The sequence below is a fragment of the Oreochromis aureus genome, linkage group 11 (genome assembly GCF_013358895.1).
Source record: "Oreochromis aureus strain Israel breed Guangdong linkage group 11, ZZ_aureus, whole genome shotgun sequence".
Taxonomy (NCBI): domain Eukaryota; kingdom Metazoa; phylum Chordata; class Actinopteri; order Cichliformes; family Cichlidae; genus Oreochromis; species Oreochromis aureus.
In genome coordinates, this window is record NC_052952.1 from 16,389,900 (window position 1) to 16,412,541 (window position 22,642).

The 22,642-nt window shown below is 39.1% G+C and overlaps 1 protein-coding gene across 2 annotated transcripts; it reads right to left on the reverse strand.

Annotated features, from left to right (window-relative positions):
* Nucleotides 1-3,643: 3,643 nt before the first annotated feature.
* LOC116310354 lies at nucleotides 3,644-11,700 on the reverse strand. 2 transcript variants are annotated; one of them, XM_039619078.1, is made up of 19 exons: nucleotides 11,559-11,700; nucleotides 11,425-11,461; nucleotides 10,731-10,794; nucleotides 10,174-10,557; nucleotides 9,801-10,088; nucleotides 9,428-9,727; nucleotides 8,092-8,469; nucleotides 7,353-7,640; nucleotides 7,184-7,258; nucleotides 6,982-7,038; nucleotides 6,594-6,890; nucleotides 6,384-6,498; nucleotides 6,205-6,252; nucleotides 5,701-5,727; nucleotides 4,809-4,835; nucleotides 4,655-4,693; nucleotides 4,504-4,566; nucleotides 4,369-4,402; nucleotides 3,644-4,012 (listed from the first exon to the last, which is right to left on the reverse strand). In XM_039619078.1, the coding sequence occupies exons 3-19, from the start codon at nucleotides 10,780-10,782 to the stop codon at nucleotides 3,989-3,991; spliced, it is 2,496 nt and encodes an 831-aa protein (XP_039475012.1). In that variant the 5' UTR covers nucleotides 10,783-10,794; nucleotides 11,425-11,461; nucleotides 11,559-11,700; the 3' UTR covers nucleotides 3,644-3,988. The 2 variants fall into 2 exon arrangements, with proteins under 2 accessions (XP_039475012.1, XP_039475013.1); XM_039619079.1 differs by lacking the exon at nucleotides 6,982-7,038.
* Between the last annotated feature and the right edge of the window lie 10,942 nt (nucleotides 11,701-22,642).

Genomic DNA, 22,642 nt, shown 5'->3' on the forward strand with positions numbered 1-22,642 from the left:
TTCTCGTAATAATGTCAGGCGCCTTCTCAATCTAATTCAGGCTGCTCAGCAAAGGAAAAGGGGTGGTTTTTTCTCTGGATGCTGAAAAAGCTTTTGACCGGATAGAATGGACTTACTTATTTTACACTTTAAATAAATTCAGTCTTGGTGATAATTTCATTAAGTGGGTAAAAATTTTGTATGATAATCCTCAGGCGTCCATCTTGTCTAATGGACTGAAACCAGATAGTTTCCCATTGTATAGAGGAACGAGGCAAGGCTGCCCACTGTCACCTCTTTTGTTTGCTATTGCCATCAAACTGTTAGCCGAGGCTATGAGGACGGCACCTGATGTACGGGGCTTGCAAATCGATTATGAGCATAAGATCAGTTTATACGCAGATGATGTTTTAATATTTATTTCTGATCCAGAGACATCAATACCGGCTTTACTTAACATTATTGATACATTTAGTCAATTTTCTGGTTATAAAGTAAATTTGACTAAGTCAGAGGCTATGCCAATTGGGAGCCTTAATTCAGTGCCAACTGGACTGTTTTCTTTCCCCTTCAAATGGTCCCCCACAGGTTTTGTATACTTAGGGATATTTATAACTCCAAAATTTAAACAAATGTATGAAGTAAATTTTGTCCCTCTGTTCGAGAAGGTAAAGCAGGATTTGGAGAGATGGAATTCCCTCCCCGTTTCCTGACTAGGACGTATAGCTTTGATTAAGATGAATATTTTGCCTCGACTGTTATATCCTGTTCAAATGATTACAGTTATATTTTCAAATAGCGTGATGAAGGATCTGTGGCTCTTTTATATGGAGTAAACGCAGACCCTAAAACTTAAGATGGCTACACTGCAGCTCCCAGGTTCAGTAGGGGGTTTAGATTTACCAAATATTAGAACATATCAATTGAGTACTCACATGTGCTATATTCATGACTGGGTCACAAATAATTTACACTCTATCTGGTTGGGGATTGAAACCTCTCTTTCAAAGTATCCATTAAGGGACTTACTGTTCTTTAAGAACTTTAAAGATATTAGATTGAGCTGTGATAATCCAGTCACACTTACTGACCGCCAGGCCTTAAGTGTATTATGTCGAATTGAGGGAAGGTTGAAGTTAACATCTGTGTTTACCCCTATTGTGAATAATCTTCACTTTCAACCGGGGATGTTCGATATAGGTTTTAAGGAATGGAAGAACAAAGGAATTCACAGAGTGAGGGACTTATTCTCCAACAATGTAGTTATGCCATTTGACCAAATGGTTGAGAAATATTCTCTCCCCAAACATGACTTTTTCCGTTACTTACAGATAAGGCATTATATCTTGCATAGTACTAACTTTAATGAGAGTCATGAAGTCTCTCTGTTGAAAAATTATTATTTTTAACAGATAAAGAGGTACCCGTGAAGATATTTTTACAAGGCTTTATATTCTGTACCTTCAGTGATGTCACAGAGGCTTAAAGGCACATGGGAAAAGGAGTTAGGTATAGCAATTGATGATGAAGAGTGGAAAGATGTCTGGAGTTATGCCAAATCAATCTCAGTTTGTAATCTTACCAAAGCAATACAGTTAAAAATCATACACAGAATGCATATATCCATATTTCGCAGACATCAGTATAATCCTACCCTTTCACCCATGTGGCTCAAAAGCAAGACAGAAATTGGTACCCTAACTCACAGCTTCTGGTCATGTTTGAAATTGCAAGAATATTGGTCTAATGTGTTATCTGAAATGGAGAAGATTTTCGGTTGTGAATTGGAGATGGACCCTCTGTCTCTCATACTGGGCCTCCCCAGCCGGCGGTTAATATCCAAGAATAATAGGAGATTGTACTGTGTTCTCACCTATGCGGCGAGGAAGAATATACTACTCCAATTGATTAATTAAAAAGCACCAACTATTAAAGGTTGGCAAAGAGTGGGATTGGATCTAGTGCCATCGGAATATCTTACATGTGTACTGCACTCAAAAACAGACCAATTCTTTAAGGTGTGGGAACCATACTTGAATTATGTGGAACCTGACGTCTCTAATATTATGTTACAAGGATTCTCTTGAGTGTTCAAACTGCAGCGTACTACTGGGACCACATGTATTGTACTGTATTGTATTCTCGCTTTATTTATTTATTTATTCATTTATTTTTAGATGGACCTGAGCTGGTGTTTTGTGCTTAGTTATTAGTCTGTTTATTTTGTTTGTTTTATTTATTTATTTATTTATTTATTTTTGGTTCTGAATTGTACACTTTATTATGTTATGTAATTATGTACTATTTGTGAAAACAGAAAAACTAATAAAAGCATTTTTTTTAAAAATTGCCAGTTCAGCCCTGCTTTTGCTTCAAATACATTTGTACACAGTCATGACTGAGTGCTTTTTTTCTCGTCTACAACAGTTAGTGTTTGAGAGGGGGCAGCATAAACGCATCATTCGGACAAGAAACTAAGGAAATCTACCGATATTTGTTTAATTCACAACTGATTAGAATTTTTTTTTTTAAATAACCCTAAAAGCTTTTAAAACAGAGGCTCAGATTTAAAGATTCTTAGTGTACAAAATAGATGACATAAAATATTGTATTCAAATGTGTAGCTGTTGTATACAAAGTACACTTTCAATGGATAGTGTTGTGGCCTTTTTATTGTTAGAAAAGTAGTCATGAAAAAATTATCAAGCTGTTCTAACAAATGGATTTACATCCAGATGGATTTTATATCAAAAATGAGCCACTCTAAATGTACAATTTCTGAAGTTCTAGTTTTGTAGAGACTTTCACAAATTATGAATTTTGATCCAAGAAAATGAGTCTGTTTTCTGTCACAACCCCCTGCACAGACTAACTTAGTACTGATAAACCGTTTGCTTCAAGATTGTCATCTATAACAGTATGAATTTTTACTTGTCGCCTCTGTCAGTGCGCCCCAGGGCACCTGTGGCTACAATGTAGCTTGCCACTGCCAGTGTGTGAATGTGTGTGTGAATGGGTGAATGACTGAATGTAGTGTAAAGCGCTTTGGGGTCCTTAGGGACTGAGTAAAGCGCTATACAAATGCAGGCCATTTACCATTTACCATTTGTCAGTCTCTTTAGTGAAATGCTGACAGATGAGCTTTTTGACAGACTGATTTAGTTTGTTACTACTCAGAATTCTTTCACATCAAAGCTTATTTCTAAATATGAATACCTATATACCACTGTCTAGTAGTAGTTGATATAGGTTGTCAAAGTACCAGAGATCATACAGTATATCATAAAAAGCAAAGTTTTCCTCCAACAAATCTACATGTATTTGTGCTTTTGTAGAGCATCTTTGAATTATAACACACCTCTCATAAAACATTTATGACTCATTGTGAATCATGTTTTGTAAATATATGTTTTATTAAATGTATTTTTTTCAGAATGTATTTTTACCCAAAGATAGATTACTATGCAATAATTTTAGTAGCCTCGTCTATTTGGGATCAAACAGAGCGACGTACAATGAATGAAAATGAGTTTGTTATTCTTGCCTGCCTTAAAATGTGAACTCTGTTTTTCGTTTTCTTTTTCACAGTGACTGTGAGACAGTAGTTGGAAACTGAGCAATTTCAAAAATAAAATATTCAACAGTACAAATAACTGAGGCAACGTCAGAAAAAACATGTTTATTGTTGTTTATCATGTGAGAAGATTAAGCAAAGCAAGTTACTAGATCATTTTGTAATTGACCGAGTTAAAGGAAATTTAAAGAAAGCCAAGTGAAAGTTAAACTATAAAAACATTAGATGCTGCAGTATCGTTAAGAACTTTTCCCCACATATCATACATCTACATCAACAGTATAGTTTGCATTAGCATGTATTCATAACAGAAGCCACCTCGGGTGTCTTTGCAGTTGATAATGGCTGTTCAGCTAGATGATAACCTTTGAAACAGGAGACTTGCGAGACATGAGCCTGAAAGATTAAGATGTCTCTGGGACGTCTTTGAAGAAGTCAAAAGTTGCCGAACAGTTGATTCTGCAAGAGTTTTGAGTAAAAATGTATTCAGGTTTAATCTAAAATGATTCTTAAATAATTAGCTTTTGCCTAACACAGCATAACAAACTAAATTAACTTTAAATAAATCAAAGTCTAGTTAGCAGGGATTTGTTTCAAAAAAAGTTCATCCATATAAATAATTCAAGTTCCTTACACTAACCTTGGCATGGTTGTCAAGCATAACAAAATAAATTACTTTAGAGAAAGTATAACATTTTTAACAGATTAAGTAATAATCTGTGATGGAATCAGTCTGGATGTTGTGATCTTATTTAATGAAAAAAGTCTTAAATTTGGATGATTTGGATTTTGTCATTCACTGCAATACCACTAACCTCAGGGTTGAAAGGGGATGGTCGTCTCCTGTTACTGTATCAAACAACATAGAAATGGAAGCAGATTGTTCGAACATAAAGAAATACAACACATTGGTATGTCATTTAAAGAAACAGTGCATGAATATAACTCACTCCTTCGGGGATGGACAGCGTGGTTTGGACTCAGCTCCACATGTTACATTGCTGCTGTTTTTACTATAGGTGTTAAAGAAAATAACATGTCAGTTTATGACTGTTTTTACTATGACATTATGGCGGTTGTCGTACTGCTATGAATACTTACGTATAGGCAACACTGATGTTCGCAGTGCGGTCTTGGCGTCTGCAGAATGTATAAACATTCTTTAAATATTACTTAATGTGTGTATGTATATTTCTTTTATATAGGGAAATTTTAAAAATTACATAAAAACAAACAAGAAGATTACAAATACTACCTTGAAAATCGGCTCCAAAATGATTGTCTATAGAATGAAAATAATAAGAAGAAGAAGACGAAGAAGAAGACAAGACAAAGGAAAGATTTCAATTAAGTTCAAGTCACTTCAATTCAGTTATTATTTAAACAGTGCAAAATCACAGGAACAGTTGTTTCTAGGCACTTTATATTGTATAGTAAAGACCTAAAATAGAGCAAGCACTTGGCAACAGAGGAAAAAGAAAAACTCTTTTAACAGGAAGAAACAGCTGGCAGAACTAGGCTCAGGGAGGGGCAGCCATCTGCTGCAACAGGTTGGGGGTGCGGGGAGGAAAACAGGATAAAAGACACATTGTGGAAGAGAGCCAGAGATTTATAATAACTAATAATTAAATATAGAATGGCATATAAACATATAGTGAGTGAAAAAAGGTCAACGAAAAAAAAGTTCTATTGGTCTATTGCAGCTTAATTAGGGAAGGATTCAGGGTCATCTAATCCCACTCTAACAAAATGCTTTATTAAAAAGGAAAGTTTTACGACTAATCTTAAAAGTAGGAAGAGTGTCTTCTTAATTCAAACTGTGAGCTGATTCCACATAAGAGGAGCCTGAAAACTGAAGACTCTGCCTCTCATTCTACTTTAAAATATACTAGGTACCACAAGTAAGCCCACAGTCTGAGAGCAAAGTGCTCTATTGGGGTTATACGGTACTATGAGGTTTTTCAGATAAGATGAGGCCTAATTCTTCAAGACCGTGTATGTCATGAGAAGGAGTTTAAGTTTAATTCTGGAATTAACAGGGGGGTGATGAGGCACCGTCTATGCACAATAAATCACATGAGTCACTTTATTTCATTACATGATACAATGAAGAGAACAGTCACAAAGGAATCCTTCAAAATGGTTACCTGGATAATCTATCCCAAAGTGATCTTCTGTGAAATTACAGGGAGAAATATTTATAAGATAAGATAAGATAAGATAATTCTTTATTGTCATTGCACAGTCATTTACAGGGTTGTTTTGGTGGAGACATTAAAAAAGAAAGAAATAACAGTTATTAACAAATTAGCGACAACATTTTTCACACATGCTTTTACAAATATTAGCTCAAACATCACATTTATAGACATCAGGTGTTTAAAACAAACATTGCAACCATCGACTTTTTTTTATCATGTTGCTCATGCAGCCCATTCGACCATCTCAACTTCATTCTTCTGCGTCAGATATAATATGACTGATTAAACTTATTTACATTTAATTAATATGGATATGTTGTTGAAGCAGGCTCTGGATGCTTTTAGATTCTTTTGAATCATTTTAGAACATCTTTAAAATGTGAACTCCAGGTCTTGACTCATGACTGAATTATGTCATTATTATTCACTTTTTATGTTAAAATAACTTGCCTTTGTTCTGGTCGAGGTGGTGGTTTCAGTGATTCATCTGTGTGTTTCCTATATTTATTTGGAGGAGAAAAAAAACATTTTCAACTTCAGAGTCAACAGATTGTAACATCGTTACACAGACAGCTGCAATCAATATCAGAAATATGATATGATATAAATTAATGTTATATTTCCTCAACCTTTTCCTCCAGATGAAGACTGCAAACACTGCAGGTAAGGTGATTATGATGAGAGCTCTAAATGAGACTGAAAAGGCCACTGGAGCAGAACATTTAAACCTGTACATCAGTGATCCTGGTGATGTAGATACATTTGACGTTAATAAACACAATTCAACAGACGAAATACTTGCATAACATATAGAGTATAGATAAAGTGTGTCCGCTAACCCTTCACATTTAAGCTGACTGTGTGGGCTTGTTCCCTGTTACGCCAAAAGATAGCGTTACAGGTGAGGTTTCTGACTCCATCTCCTTCAGTAACAATAAAAGTGATTGTGGAAGTTGTCTGCCAGGTGCCTCGTGACATCATGATGTGTGAGACCTCACTGGTGAGGTGAGAGACACTCCATGAGAACACCGGAGGATGTGATGAACATGTGTGTGTAACAGAACATGAAACAGTTATAGTTGAACCAGCATCAACTTCTTCTGGAACGGGGGTCATCACTGGTTTTTCTGGAGAAGCTGAGCATGACAAACACAAAGAAGATTATACTTGATACGTAGAAAGCAATGTGTTTGTCACATTTCAGTGATCTATAGTGGGACTCCAAACCTTTCATAATAATAAATACACAGCTGTTGTTGAATGTATGTGTCTCATGTCCTTTCTCTGCATAGAAACAGAAGGGTCCATTGTCAAAGGGCCTGATGTCATCAATCTCCAGTGAGCAGTTTCCCTCATTTAGATTTCCTAACATTTTGGTTCGGCCCTTAAAGTGAGCAGTTAAATGAAGATAATTATTATTTATACTTACTCTTTACCCTCATGCTGATGTTCACTTCTTGTGTTTGATCTGATGTAGAGCTAATATTCAATGGAGAAATGGAGCCTGAGATATAAATGATAAATGTTAGAGTTTTCATGTCACATTAAATTCAGTACATGGAATATATTGCACATAAAATATATCACATGGTACTCACATTCAGCATTCAGTGGAATCGACTTTTCGGCACTCTGACCCGCAGGGTAGTTAACAGCACAACTTACACTCTGGTGCTCTTCTTCTACTGTCCAAGTTCGAACTATTTTCCTTTCCCAAATCCCTTCAGATACCAGAGTGTCCATGTTCTGATCAATTCCAGGTAAATCCTTTAGGGTTAGGGTTGGGGGAGCAGAGAAACATGTATGCCGCACACTGCAGGACACAGTGCCCTGCTCTCCTACTCTGAGGATACCAATAATGCTCAGCTGTGGTTCTGGTGCATGTTCTGTTAATTCAAATCAAAAATTGAGAGCTATAGTGACACAGCAACTTCTGAGTCCTTTGCAGCAATTAATAACTGCAATTAAACAAACTTAGTTAAAAGTGATAGGAAAGAAAAAAAAATACAGATAGCTGAAAACAAATATTTCTTCACATTATTTTGTGTCTCTCTTAATGTTTTGATATAAGTATTGTAGTTTGAAGTGTTATTGAAATACATTTATTGGGTTTAGACAATACTGTGCCAGGAAAAAGCTAAAGATTCTAACTACAATTTAGATGCAGAGACAAATCATTGCAAATTATACATGCACAAAAATAAAATACAGATAAATAATAAATAAAAAATAAATCAGAGAGGACTCATTTTTTCATGGTATGGGTTACTTTCTGTAGTAACTTGGATGTCTATCCTTGGAATTGAAGCTGAATAGTAGAAATTAATGAATGCTTACCTGAAACAACAAGTTCTGTAGATCCATCATAAAACGTATGATCAATGGTGCCGTAAGAAGTAATTGATTTCTTATCTATCCATGGATAAAGTCGGTGACGGTTGTGTGACATCTCCAGCCTTTCAATCTTAAGACTACAGTTCTGCTCCACCACTGATCCAATCAAGCTTGTTCGACCATCAAACTTACTAATAACACTCCCTCCTTGGTTGAATACAGCTGGGTATTCATTCTTCTGATACAAGTACCACATCACTTGAAGGTCATTAGGCTGAGAGTTTTTGTAGGAGAATTTGCATGGAATAATGAGACATGACCCTTTCAACCCAGTTATGGTGGCTGGAGCCGTGAAGGACCAACCCAGATTCAGTATGTTTCCTGTAAAGGAGAAGAAGCTTTTGAAGCACTTTGGATCTTAACAAAAAATAAATAAATATTGGCAGCCACCAGTGCTACCCCCCTGCCTCCTAGTAGATGCAGGTATGATATAAATTTGAAAACCCCAGGTGATTTTCCAAAAGCTGTTCTGTGAACTTAAACCAGAGGACTTCATTCTTGACTTATTGCAGTCTCAAACTCGAGTGCCCTCAATGGTGGAGCAACGACAATACCCTCAGCCTTTTATGCCTAATGCTTAAAAAGGGCTCACACTCTGTTTGAAATTAAATGACATTGAGACAAAACATCTATTTTCAACTTTGAGGAATAATAACGGAAAAACATTTTTGATCACATTATTACAACCCAAGTGCATCTGGAGTTAATCTAGGAAACATGATGGAAGTTTTCTTTTCATACATCTCAAAGACAGAGAACAATATTAGCCTCCATTATTTGTATTTGTATCCCTAAATGTTCCATGTCATTTTACTTCTGTTTTGGTCTCCACCACTGCTGAGGAAACTATTTAATTACTTATGTGTTGAATGGCCCATTGTATACACAGGCTTATTTGCTACTACTGACAATGCCAGGACTTGCACATTACTCCCTCTAATCCTGAAAAGCTAATAAATCCGTCTCTGCATCAGGTCTAAGCCGTCTGTCAGTCATTGTATTTCTGAGATATGCATTCAGATATTCATAAATGGTTTAAAAAACGATTAATTGCTGATAGTGGCTGCTGGTACCACTGGAAAAATTATTATTACTATTATTATTATCATTAGTAGTAGTATTAAAGTACATTTCAACAGCATGTAGTAAACTTAGGTAAAATCATTTTTATTGCAGATGTAGTTTGTGAGAGAAAACAAATGCAGGACAATCCTATAAATGTTTTAAGAGTTTTAGGTGTATTGTTAGATGTTACATTTAGATAAATATTTGTACTTACTCTTTACCCGCAGAGTGACGCTTGCTTCTTTTGTCTGACCTCCAGGGAAACGTGCATAGCATATCAGCGATCTTCCATTGTCATTAGCTGATGCTGTAAATGTCAGTGTGGAGACAGTCCTCCACTGAGCACCCCCTGATAACTTGCTAGTATCAGAAGAGGCTGGCATATTACCATAATTCCATGTCAGAGTTGGAATATTTCGATAGCATGTGTATGAAACAGTGCAGGTTACTGTACTTTGATCTCCCTCCAGAAATTCATCTGATGCAGAGCTGACAGTCAGCTTTGAAATGGGGCCTGGGATACAATGAAAAATGGTTAAATATCAAAGATGGCGTCGGATAAAATGCAATTTACTTTCACTACATACATTGTGAGGTTAAGGTTTTAGATGCTGATGCAGAGCGACCACCATGGTGTCGGACATAGCACTCCACAGTTTGATATTCTTTCTCTATGAACAGAGTGGTTGTCAGCATAGTTTTGGATCTTCCATCAGATAGAGGACTATGAGTTAGACGTTCGTTTCGCAGTGGGATGTTGAGCCTCAGACTTGGGGGATAAGTGGGACAAGTGTGGTAAACACTGCATTGCACTGTTACAGACTGCCCAATCACCGTGTTTCCAAAGATCTCAATAACCGGTGGATCTGCTGTGCCTTAAATAACAAAATGTGAAGAATTACATAATCTTATAACAACATAGTGATACATTTATAGTGAAAGCTTAAATTATTTACCTACCTACTACTTCAAGTGTTACAGTTGTGTCAAAGAAACGGTAGGTTCCCCTTCCAACATTTTCAGGATCCACCCAGGGATAAAGCTTCTGACTGTGATCAGCCAAAGTCACTGGGTCAATCAACAGACTGCATGTCCGATGGTGTGAAGAAGTATATACATCTGTTCTTCCTTTAAATATGTCCAGCACATCATTCCTGTTCCAGTTGTCATATACTATTGGATATCCTCTGCTCACATATTGATACCACACTACACGATCTGGTCTTTTAGGTGGATACTGATCGTAATTATAACTGCAAGGGATAACAAGACAGGAACCCAACAATCCTTTTATATTCCTTGGCATTGTTACCTGCCAAGCACTGGAGCTGCACCAAATATATCCTGCAAGAGGATTGTGAGAAAAATGAAAATAAATTATAAATTCAAATGCAAACAATATATATCTATATCTTGTATACAACATAAAATCTAAATATTTACAGATAGATAGATAGATAGATACTATATTGTGATTAAAAAGTGTTCCATTAATCTGTTCTTAGAAATTGCCATACCTAGAATATAGTAGCACAGGATAACATGTCCAAATCCAAACATTTTGTACATGGTATCGCACTCCTGAAACATATAAAATGACCTTGTAAGAATGGGTGAATGAGGCAAATTGTATAAAACGCTTTGAGTGCCCCGATGCACAGAAAAGCGTATATATACATATTTCACGGCATGAAAACCATATCCAACCTTATGCTGTGAGGCTCTGATTTCTACTTCCCCTTTCAAAATAGATGTTATGATGTTGTAAACTATAACCAGTAAAAGTTCCAAGTTTCTAATAGATTTTCTGTGTTTTGAGGTAACATTGTGTAATCTAGCAAAACTGCTGCATGCCTGTGAAGCATGAGAAGTCATTAGCATTCTGTGGTTGAGTTAATCTTGTGGACTAGAAGAAACGCAGTATTGTTAAAGTATTTATTTATTTTTTTCTGGGAAATTAACCATCTGTGAGTTCAAACATAAATTCAATAAATTAAAATTACATCTCGCATCTGATTATGTCCTGATTATCTTTGACTAAGTAAAATTATAGAATAGAATAGAATAGGATAGAATGTCTTTGTCACGTCACGCATGCAGACCGCCCTGCATAGGAATGCATGTAATTTAGGCTACATGCCAGCATGGATTTACAGTAATGTTTTACAGGAGCTTGTACTACGATGTCATAACTTAGGTTGAATTATGTACCTGTTATGTAGCGTGGCTCGTGTGATGTTACACAATACTGAAAGAGAACAGGATAACATGAACATCACGCAAATATAATTTAATATACTCTTTTTGTAAAAGATGCATGACCTTAAACATCTTTGATACCTCACCTCTCTGTTGAATGGGAGCTTGATCCTGGCATGAAAGGAATCTTTACTGCTTTATTTTAGCACTCGAACAGTTTCTTAGTGTCTCTGCACACCACAAATCTAGCCACTATTGTACTTATGTGTTTTGTGGGAGAGAGAAAAAATGAACCCACTACCACTTACGCTTTATACCCTCCCCTAAATCTTCCAGGTCCTAAAGCCTTCCCCATTACATTACATTTACACTGTTAGTTTCAAACACTGTGGGAATAAGATCCATAAATTTAAATTTAATATTGCTCAGTTGTAGCTATTGTTGATATAATTACCTATTACTTAATTACTTTTTTTGCTGATTAAGTGGTAATAACTTGCTAGTTATACATCACTACTTTCTTTTTTCCACTTTATTATCCCAGTATTTACTACATTATTATTGAGCTATAGATGAAATTGCTTTTGAAAATGTAAAAATGTCAAAAGAACCTCTACTTATTTGACAGTTTTGATTTCATGAGGAGCTGGCTGGGGTTCTGTCAAGGTCAAGGTCAAGTTTATTGATATAGCACATTTCCAAGAGCTCATGCTGCACAAAATGCAACCAAAATAAGTGAAATGCACAACAATCATGCAATAAAATATAAAAGAGAAGAAATTAAACAATAAGAGATTTAAAAAACCTAAAACAACAACAACTAAGGCTGTTAAAGCAAAAGAAAAAAATATTTGGGTCAATGTGATGGCTGCCTTTTGCAACAAGGGGTGTTGCAGCACCGCCTGCACCCCTACTCCCCTCAGCCTTCAAATGTAACTGCGCAAGTTGATAGATGACCTCTTCAGGTTCAAAAAGACATAGTGGGTACCACCCAAAATCTCACCTGCATCGATCCATCTGCTTCTATCTTAGTAGACTTCCAAAATGTTTAATAGACAGCTGAAGTTTCTGTGTACACACATTTTTGAAATAGACATTTTATATGTGCATTTCAAGTAGTTAAAATGATTCAGTAGCGTGTCTGACTCTTTCCTACGCTGCTTTTTTGTTTTTTGTGTGATGTTAGGTCCATTGTGTTACTACAGCAAATGAAAATGAAAGAAAAAGAAGTGAAGCCAGGCATGTGATGTTATGCTGAAAAGAATAACACCAATCAAGGCAAGATAAAGCTTTTAAAGGACAAATATAAATTTAAAACAAAAAGTATCAAACACAGTCAATTATACCCTTTACCCTTGGTTAACTCACTTATTTCGCTTAGTTTTGGATGGATTCCTTGAGAATCTGAAAACACTTACTTCTCAGAGTAACACAATAAATGTAGAAATAATCAAATGTTTGACTAAATATAGCTGGCAGCTTAGCTTAATCTAGCTTAACATTGTATAGCATGTCCAAAGTTTAAAAAAAATCTGCATTGTAATATAATCTCTAAAATGTGCTTATACTATAATCATTGTTTGCTTGAATAGCAAGGTGTGGTTGAGGAACTTTCTTAAGTAAGACTTTGAATCTCTGATGTCATCTACTGTTTACTCATTTTCTGTGTTGTTCCTTCCTGTGTGTACATTAAAAACTTTTATAAAAATTTTATAAAAAATTTAGCTACTCCAAAATCAAATCACAGCATAATTAAATCATATATACAAAAAGCAGCTTTGATTCTTTTAACGGAGGTAACACGACTGTAGGGATTGTTTTTACAAAGGGCATCAATTCCCTCAACTAAACCTTGTTGCCAAAAAATGTTTTGCTCTATTAAAAAAAAGTTTAAGATTGTGCATTTAACCAAATGATATTAATATTGCTTAATATTATATATGTAGTTATTACTTTCAATAGGGTCCTGTGAGAAATTAAGGTTGTTACGGTCATAGATAAGATAGCATCACTCCCACATTTAACACAGTCCATTGTGCTACGTACTTAACTTAGAGAATAGAAACAAAGCATTGATCATGCTAGTGTAGTGGGATAGGTTTTGTAGAAGATGTTCTGTTTCTGTATGGTGTCTGTGAACTCAACGTGAACATTTACCGCTCCCCAATAATAGAATTGTCGTACGACACCAACTGTCTGCCATCTATAATCCGTCTGCCATCTATAACCCATCTATAACTGGATTATAGATGGCAGACAGTTGGTGTCATAAACCACCGCCTCTGTTAACATGCATTTACATGTGGCTTACCACACCAACAGTTTTGAGATCCCTTCCCAGACGCCTTAACGCCCACTCACACCCTGGGCCATTTGACCTCAGGAAATCACATGATGGGGTGGGGCAAGGTTTCATAGTGAGCTCACCCGAAACCCTGGCTGATTGTGACCCACACCCGTTTTCACACCTTGGCTCATGTGATTAGGTAGAGGATCATCAGGGGGTCGTTTTGTCCCTCTTTGGGGGGATACTCCCACAGGGTTTAAATCTGGGACTCTCCACCATTTGACCCTAGAACTGAAGAAGCTTCTCGGATGAGAGGTGAAACGTCTTCAAGCAACCTAAAGAAGTCCAGACGCTTTTCTTTCCAAGCTCCTTAGATTATACAGAAATATGAAATATGAAACTATAAAGAAATATGAAATATAAAGCTATACAGAAATATGAACTATGCAGGTTATAAACAGTTGTAGAATTAAAATGATTGTATTGTACAGAATGATTGTCTATATGTAACCGTGTTTAACATAGCTGTCAATAAATAAGTTAAAAAACTTGCTAATTCATGGTGTTTTTATGTTAATTCAGGTAAAATAGCAAAAATATGTGTTCAGACTCTTATTGTGAAACAGCATGCTGCAGCATGACCAATGTTCCCTCTGATTTTTCATGTGTCTGAGCGAACACACAAACTCCCTGAGCTGTCCCTTGGACCACTGTGAGCAACAGCAGACGTGTGCACTGTGGTCACGCCAGCATCGAATCCATCCAAGTTACATGGTTTATTAAAATAATCAAATTACAGCATTTACATTTATGTTAGACTACTTTTAATTAACTGCTGTAGCCCACTTACAATGAAAATTAAAAAAATCTTGTTCATGACCTGTGTAGTATGTCAACACTATTGGAAGTAAAAATAACTTAAACTCCAATTTTCAAAACAGAACTTTCTTTTTTTTTTTCTTTTCTTTTTTTCTGACTTGTATTATGAGTATGAGTCTGTGGTCTGGGAGAGAGCCCTGTAACTCTGTCTGCAAAATACAGTATATAATGACCAATGTTGGGCAATTAATTATATAGTTACTAATTTAAAAAAGTAACTGAGTTTTGCAAACAACAAAGTTTTTTGCAGCTATTTACCTAAAAATGCAGCAATGGCGTTTTTTTAAATAAACATTTCAAACTATTTACAGAACAATCAGCTGTTCTGCATCAAATCTGATGCCACACAAATTATTTGTGCCACTCCAAAAAAATAATTTCTGTCCACTATGAGATAAAGGAGAGCAACAGCCTGATACCTGCAGGCCTGACAACAGGAGATGTATCATTCCTGTAACACCTGTAACATTCAGCAGTCGCCTCATTGTTCTGACGCACACAACAAAACTATTGACTACACTACACACTAACTACACAAGATTTGTGCTAAACGTCGCAAATCTCTCACATCTCAAAACACCGCCGTCACTCCTAAAACTTCCCCCCTTCCTAAACAATTAAATGCCATGTTGCCATATCATTTTTTGATTGGATGACGGTACATTTTTCGACCAATAGGAAAGGGTGGGGGGTTTTTTGGTTTTGTTTTTGCTCACAGGCGGAGAATGCTTTTGAGCATTTTCCTTATGAAATGCTGTTTTTACCATTTCTTCCCGCAGTAAATATAAACAACGATAGTATTCAGGAAGAAAACCAAACATTGCATATATTTTTATCATAACTCTGGTTTTACGTGGCCTATCAACACAATTTATTTAAAAACTGGTATAAAGTCCACACTTTTTCCGTCAATTGTTCCGTCTGTCCTTGTCATGGTCCTGGGTCGGTGACCCAGCGCTTTAAGTTCATTATTATCATTTCTCTAGTTTATTCTGATTTTGTATTTGTTCTTAGAGTTTGAGTTGTGTGTTTCTATCATCCCTACCTGTGTCTCTCCTCTGTGTTCTGTTCGTGTCCCCAGTTGGTTGTGTAAAACAGTCTGTGAGTTTCCTGTTTTACTTTGTAGGTTTGTGTCTCGTTATGTCCATTAGTTCCAGCTGTGTCCCTGCCTGTCTGCCATTTCCTAATTACCTGGTGTGTGTATTTATACTGCGTGTCTGCCTGTGCTCCTCGTCGCGTCGTCTGTGTTTCCCAGTGAATTCTCTGTGTTACCCGGTGTTAAGGCTGCCTCTCTCTGCCTCTCTCTGCCTCTCTCTGCCTCTCTCTGCCTCTCTCTGCCTCTCTCTGCCTCTCTCTGCCTCTCTCTGCCTCTCTCTGCCTCTCTCTGCCTCTCTCTGCCTCTCTCTGCCTCTCTCTGCCCAGCCTTCTTCATCTGCTATCTCTGTATATCTCTCGGTGTCATTACGTTATCTGGTTTGTTTGTTAGTTTTACCCAGTTTAGGTTTATGTTCAGGTCTGCCCTCACCTTTGTTATTTTTCACTGTAAATAAAGCTCCACTCGCATCTCCACTGCCATCTGCATCTTGGATCCTCATTCATTCAACCACATGACTGCCGCCCCAGTCGTGACAGTCCTGCTCACATCTCCAATGGTTGTATACGTTGTCATTAACGTGGCTTCACTCCACATTAGCCACGCCGCTTTGCTAGCTAAAACACCGGTGTCGGCACATAAGGACGCTGTCATAGCCTGTCAACGACGCTGATTAGCTGCGTATATACGAATGTAAATCGCATTATTGGCTGGACTATGGGATAAGGTGGCATCGTTCTAATCCCATACGGGAGCAGCCAGTCACTTACTGACTAACACTGCAAAACAGAATTGTTAAAGTATTAATTTTAATTTCAATTCAGGTTAGATTTTTTTCTGTGCGCAACTCAGATTTTCTGTGCGCAGAGACCATGCCAGCAGTGCGCAATTGCGCATGCGCGCAGCTTAGAGGGAACATTGAGCGTGACGCCTGTGACCAGCCACACCCAACCGGGTTGTTCCTTCTTTTTGATGCTGTAGAGGGAGAAATGCAGACAGTCCTTGTGGAGCTGATGCCTAAACAAGTGAAAAAATGTTTAAAAAAGAAACAAGCCAGAAGTCTACATAAAGCCATTTTTGTACTCTGGAGAATGTATGTTGGGTTTATCTAGGCACAAACCCCGCTGGAACACGAGACCACTAACTGTCTGTATTCTGTGTGTGTAGGTGCATATGTGTGTGTGTTTCCAGCCATACTATACATAGACATATGACCTTACAATGAACTTAAACTCTATGTATGAAGTATCCAGAAAAGGAGAAGTACCCAGCCAACATGTATATATGGGCCCCACCTGGTTTTTGCTCGGGCTGGATGGGTACCATGTGGGCATGGGCTCAAACTGGGCTTTTTGTATGGGGCCTACTTGGGTTTTTCACATTAAACCCATATGGGCAATCCCAAGTAGGCACTTTTAGTAGGTCCTAGCTGGGTCAAACATGGGAAACACTTAACTTGGTCCAAAATGGGAAACACACGTAGGACCCACTTGGGTTTTTCACCTGGGTTAGACATGGGCAAACACAGTCATTTAAAGAAAAGCTTTTGTTGTGTGCCCCAGGTGGGGCAAAGTTAGGTAATCAGTATATATTTTTTAGTACTGATGACATAGGTGGGGCCCATCTGGTCAAAGTATATGGGTCACACATGGGCAAATGCAAGTCAGACCCTGAAAACATGTCTATGTGGGCCCCAAATGGGTTATGTTAAGTTAATATGGGCATTTATTTTACATGGGCTCAAGATTGTTTAGTATATATGGGACCCACTTGGGTTTCTAACATTAAATCTATATGGGTGGGCATCCAATGTAGGTCCTAGTTGGGTCAGTGATGGTAAATGTGTACATTGGTTCAAAATGGTAGCACTTGCTTATGTAAGGATTCTTCTTCTGTGAAGAGCCTGAGAAAGTGTTATTTGAATAAAGGAGGATTTATTCCAAACAAGCCCATCACAGATTGCACACAATCCAGGGAGTTCTGAAAGTCAAATTGTAAAAAGAATCTCAAAAGAAAGTATGAACATAACTCTCTTTTATAACCTGCAGACGGCACCCATGGGGTACCATTCTCTAACAAATCACCCTAACTTTAACATATTTGGCACAACCTCAGTCTATCACTTTTGCTATCCTTATGTACAGTCAGATGTTCTTTACCCTTCATTTTTGACCCTCTCAGTATTTAGCCTTGGCTAGGGAATGTACTCAAAGTCCACACTGAGACCTCAAGATGTTATGTGTTATCAGACACTAAAACCCAGCTGTCAAGTGAGACTATAGGAACTTTGGTGTTTTTGAACATTCAATGTTACTCAAAACACTCCGCACACTATTCCAAATAACTGGTTTGAAACTGGTTACTTTTTAATTTTAGATTTCATTTTAAGTACTTAATTTGAACTTTCAGCGCTCTGCATGGTAGGCTGCATGGTGAGGCTCAGATAAGATAAAATAAGGACTTCATGATTCTTCTTAGGTAAATTCACTTGTCACAGCAGCAACAATAAGTGATTAAAATGGACACAAGAGTAGAAAAAAGAAAAGCAAAAATACAAATAAAAACCTAAGATAAAAGTGAATTACACAGACAAAATCCAGATTTGGCATTTGCAAATTAAGGATTACTGGTTGTTCAAACAATTAAGACTATTTACTTGAGCAAACATGCAGTTGAGGATTTTTAGTAGATCAGACACACTCTACTGTATTAGAGAAAAGACAGTTAGCTACATGGAAGTTGGAAGTTTTGGTTGATCAGATCCAGTAAAGCTCCTGAAGTATATAACCGATCTGTTAAAATGTTACTCTTCAAACTTGTGCCCTCAAATTATACAACCAGAAATAATAATAATAATAATAATAATAACTTTATTTATAAAGCGCTTTCAAACAAAGTGCTGTACAACTATTTAAACTAAAAAGATAAGTAAAATAAAAGCGATACATAGCAATACAGGTAGAAGACACAATACAAGTTAAAAACAGTAAAAATTTAAAAACTAAAAGCAATAGAATTAAGACATGTAAGATAGGGTGAACAAATGTGTCTTCAGCTTAGTTTTAAAAACCTCCATAGACCATGCCTGCCGAATATCTTGAGGGAGGTTGTTCCACAGAAACGGGGCACGAAAAGAAAAAGCACGCTCTCCAATTGTCTTTTTTCTGGCTCTAATAATTTATATTTTCTTTGAACGAGTGGAAAGGAGAGGGAATGGGGTCTTTAAAGCAGTCACACTTCAACTGTTAAACTCCCTCCCAACTGTTAAACTCCCTTGTCCTTATGGTGTATTGACACTATTGAAACTTTTCAAAAGCAGTCTAATGTTAGAAGAGCTTTTAGGTAAACTGTTTCTGTTGTTATTCTCCTTCTTATCATTATTATATATTTTATTAATTATATTTTTATTACGATTTTGATTTGGGTGATAACTATTTGACAAATATTATATATGAATTTTTTAAACATATTAACCATTCCTATGCTTAAAAAAACTCTTAAAAATAAAATTGTTCTTTTAAACTTGTGCATTGTTTGACTTTTAAAATGTTTGTGTCAGGTGTAAAATGACTTTTTAAATAAAGTTGTTTTTAATGTGAGCAGCTCCTACTGCCTGGTTTAAAAAGAGGCAGGAGCAGATTGCACCGCCTAGCGTCTAGTCTTCGCGGTCTTTCGTCAGTTGCACCTTTTCTCTCGCTGGTGTTTGAGAAGGTGGAGGACAAAAGGATACCAAAGAATCGAAAACTATGACAAAGGTAAATACTGAAAGTTTGATAAGTTTTCATCAATGATTATTTTAGTAACTTTCTATAGTTGTCCTAAACAGTATAAGAGGGAGAAGTATAACTGTTGGGTAGATAACCCGGAATGGGAGGACTGTAAGGTGTTGATTCGGGTTTGCAGCCACCACTCCCCGGAGTGTCGGCCAGAACACTACTCTAGGCCCGGATGGATATTCAGGAAGGAGACAATGAGGACACTGAGGATGGTTTAGACGCTTGTATTGCCTTCACACGGTCAGAGGTAACAGGCTTGTCAGAGGAGCAGGTGTTACATACAAGTTTAGGTGCATCGGTGTGGATATGAGCGGGTGTGTGTGTGTGTGTGTGTGTGTGGTCTCTGAAATGAACAGAAAGAAAATAGTACATCACTGAAATGTTCACAATAGTAACTCAGAGTACAACAGAAACACAGGTGGGAAATAAACTAACATCCCCTTTGCTACCATAAGCCATCTATTGCCCACATCTCACATATAAACCCACCGAGCTAACCCAGCACACAGTTATCCCCAATCACACGGCAGGAGAGCTAGCTTAGCTTAGCTTAGCTTCGCTTAGCACTCGCTAGCGACATAGACAGAAGCATAGTCATTTCCCCTCTAACTTCGATTACAGTCACAAATGCATCTTATCCCCACATCCTCACACATCACAGACTTACGTTGCTCAGTAACGCACACTTCTCACGAAATGACCACTTCTCCGCTTGTAATCGGGAGTGGAACGCTCATATATCTCACCCACGTATCTCCCTGCCCGAATCCTCTCCCATACAAAGCGGTGGGGTGACCTCTACTGGCCACTCTAAGAAACTACAGGTGAACAACTGAACAGAATAAAACTCACAACTACGGGGCCTTTTGTACAGCCGCCCCCAAATGTATGAAGTACATTTGCTCACAACAAAAGGCAACTTCTCTAATAAAGTCACAGTGATTGTCCTTTGTCTTCGTCCGGGAGGGCAGGCAGTACCACCAGCCTCGCCACAGGTCGGGTGAAGGTCCTGTCTTTCACCTTGACGTCAGCAGACCTGATGTGCCCGTCGGGACGGGGGTGGACCTTGGAGATGCGACCCACGAGCCAGGAAGCGCGAGGCAGCTGAGGATCTACGATCATCACCACCGAACCTTCTGTGATGTCCGCGGGGGATGACTGCCATTTCGGGCGAAGCTGCAGGCTCGGAAGGTACAGCCGGATGAATCGAGACCAGAAGTGGTCAGCCAGCACTTGGGAGTGTTTCCACCTCCGGCGACTCAGGAGCTCTTCTTTAGGGTAAGCCACTTGAGGAAGTGCCCCATCAGGCCGCCCCATCAGAAAGCAATTGGGGGTCACTGGATCAGGATCACTGATGTCGGACGGGACATAACCTAGTGGTTTGGAGTTCAAGATGCCCTCCACCTCCACAAGGACCGTGCGGAGGACCTCCTCTTGTAGGGGTTGGGATCCTACTGTAGTGTAGAGCGCTGTCTTGACAGATCTAATCTCCCACTCCCACACTCCCCCAAAATGAGGAGCCGCTGGTGGATTGAAGTGGAAGACGATCTTCTGGGGAGCCAGGAGCTTCTGCAGGTCAGAGGTCATGGCTGCAAAAGCTGCTTGGAGTTCCCTTTCTCCCCCCCGGAAGTTGGTCCCTTGGTCTGAGTACAGCTCAGCTGGGGTCCCTCTCCTGGCAACGAACCGACGAAGTGCCATTAGGAAGGCATCTGTATCGATGGAGGTTAGGACATCAAGGTGGACTGCTCTGATAGTAAGGCACTTAAAGATGATGCCCCACCTCTTCTCCACACGGCGCCCAATTTTGACCTCAAAGGGTCCGAAACAGTCCACGCCTGTCGAATAAAAGGCAGGTTTGTAAAGGCGGAGGCGCACAACTGGCAGGTCAGCCATCTTGGGAACAGTCGGGCGGGCTTTCCATCTGCGACACTCAAGACAGGTCCCCTGGAAACGCCTAACCGCTTCCCGGCCTCTCAGGATCCAATGAGTGCGCCGAATCTCCGCGAAGACCCTCTCTGGCCCTGGATGATGCAGACGACTGTCGACATCCTGGATGAGCAAACGGGTGACCGGATGTGTCGGATCCAAAACTAAGGGGTGTGAGTTGGTAAAAGCAAGATCTTCAGAGCGGCGAAGACGTCCACCTACACGGATAACCTCATCTTCACGGTCGAACTCAGGGGACAGCGCAAGGAGACGACTGCTGCGGCTGATAGATTTCCCCTGCTTAAGGAGTCGATACTCCTCAGGAAAGCTCTCCTGTTGAGCTTCTCTCAGGACGTGCATCTCCGCTTGAATATAGTCCTGAGCTGATGAAGTTCCACCGCCTTTGGCCGCCCCATGCAACTGCGTAATAGCAGCTTCCAGCAGCTGCGCCCAGGTGTCATATCCGCTGAAGTTCGAGGTGGCGGGGTCAAAGGTGGTAGAAACTCCACAAAAGGTCTCTTTACGGAGCTCAGATGGGCCTGGCGGCTCAGCCAGGGTGCCGCTCGGCTCTGGAGGCCACTGTTCTGGACTTAGGAGCAGGAAAGGAGGCCCTTGACTCCATCTGTTGGGTCTGGCCAGTTCCGAAAGGGTCTTCCCACGGGTTATATCATCCGCAGGGTTCTGGGCTGAATCCACATAGCGCCAGGTGTGCGACTGAGTTACTTCCTGGATTTCAGCCACACGGGTGCCGGCGAAGACCTTGAAGTGGCATGACTCGGACCTCAACCAGGTGAGTACAGTTGTGGAGTCGGACCACAGCACTATTCTCTTTATGTCCAGAGTGAGCTCATCTCTAAGGAGACGGGAGAGATACGCTCCGGAGAGGGCACCACACAGCTCGAGTCTGGGCATGGAGAGAATGCGTTTAGGGGCAACACGGGAGCGAGCCATCAGGAAGGCCAGATGTGAGCTGCCATCACCTGTCACTGTTCTCATGTAGGCCACTGCGCCATAAGCCTGCTCTGACGCATCACAGAAGATGTGAATCTCTCTCTCACTGACTGACTCCGTGATGTGCTTTGGGAGAAAAGGGCGAGGAAGCAGGATTTGTGCAAGGAACGGCAACTCCTCTTCCCAGGTTTCCCACTGCGGCAGCAGTTCTGGCGGAAGCTGCGGGTCATCCCACCCCCTCTGCTGATCCCAAAGGCGCCTCACCAGCATCTTGGCTCGGGTGGTGTACGGTAGGATAAAGCCAAGTGGGTCGTACTG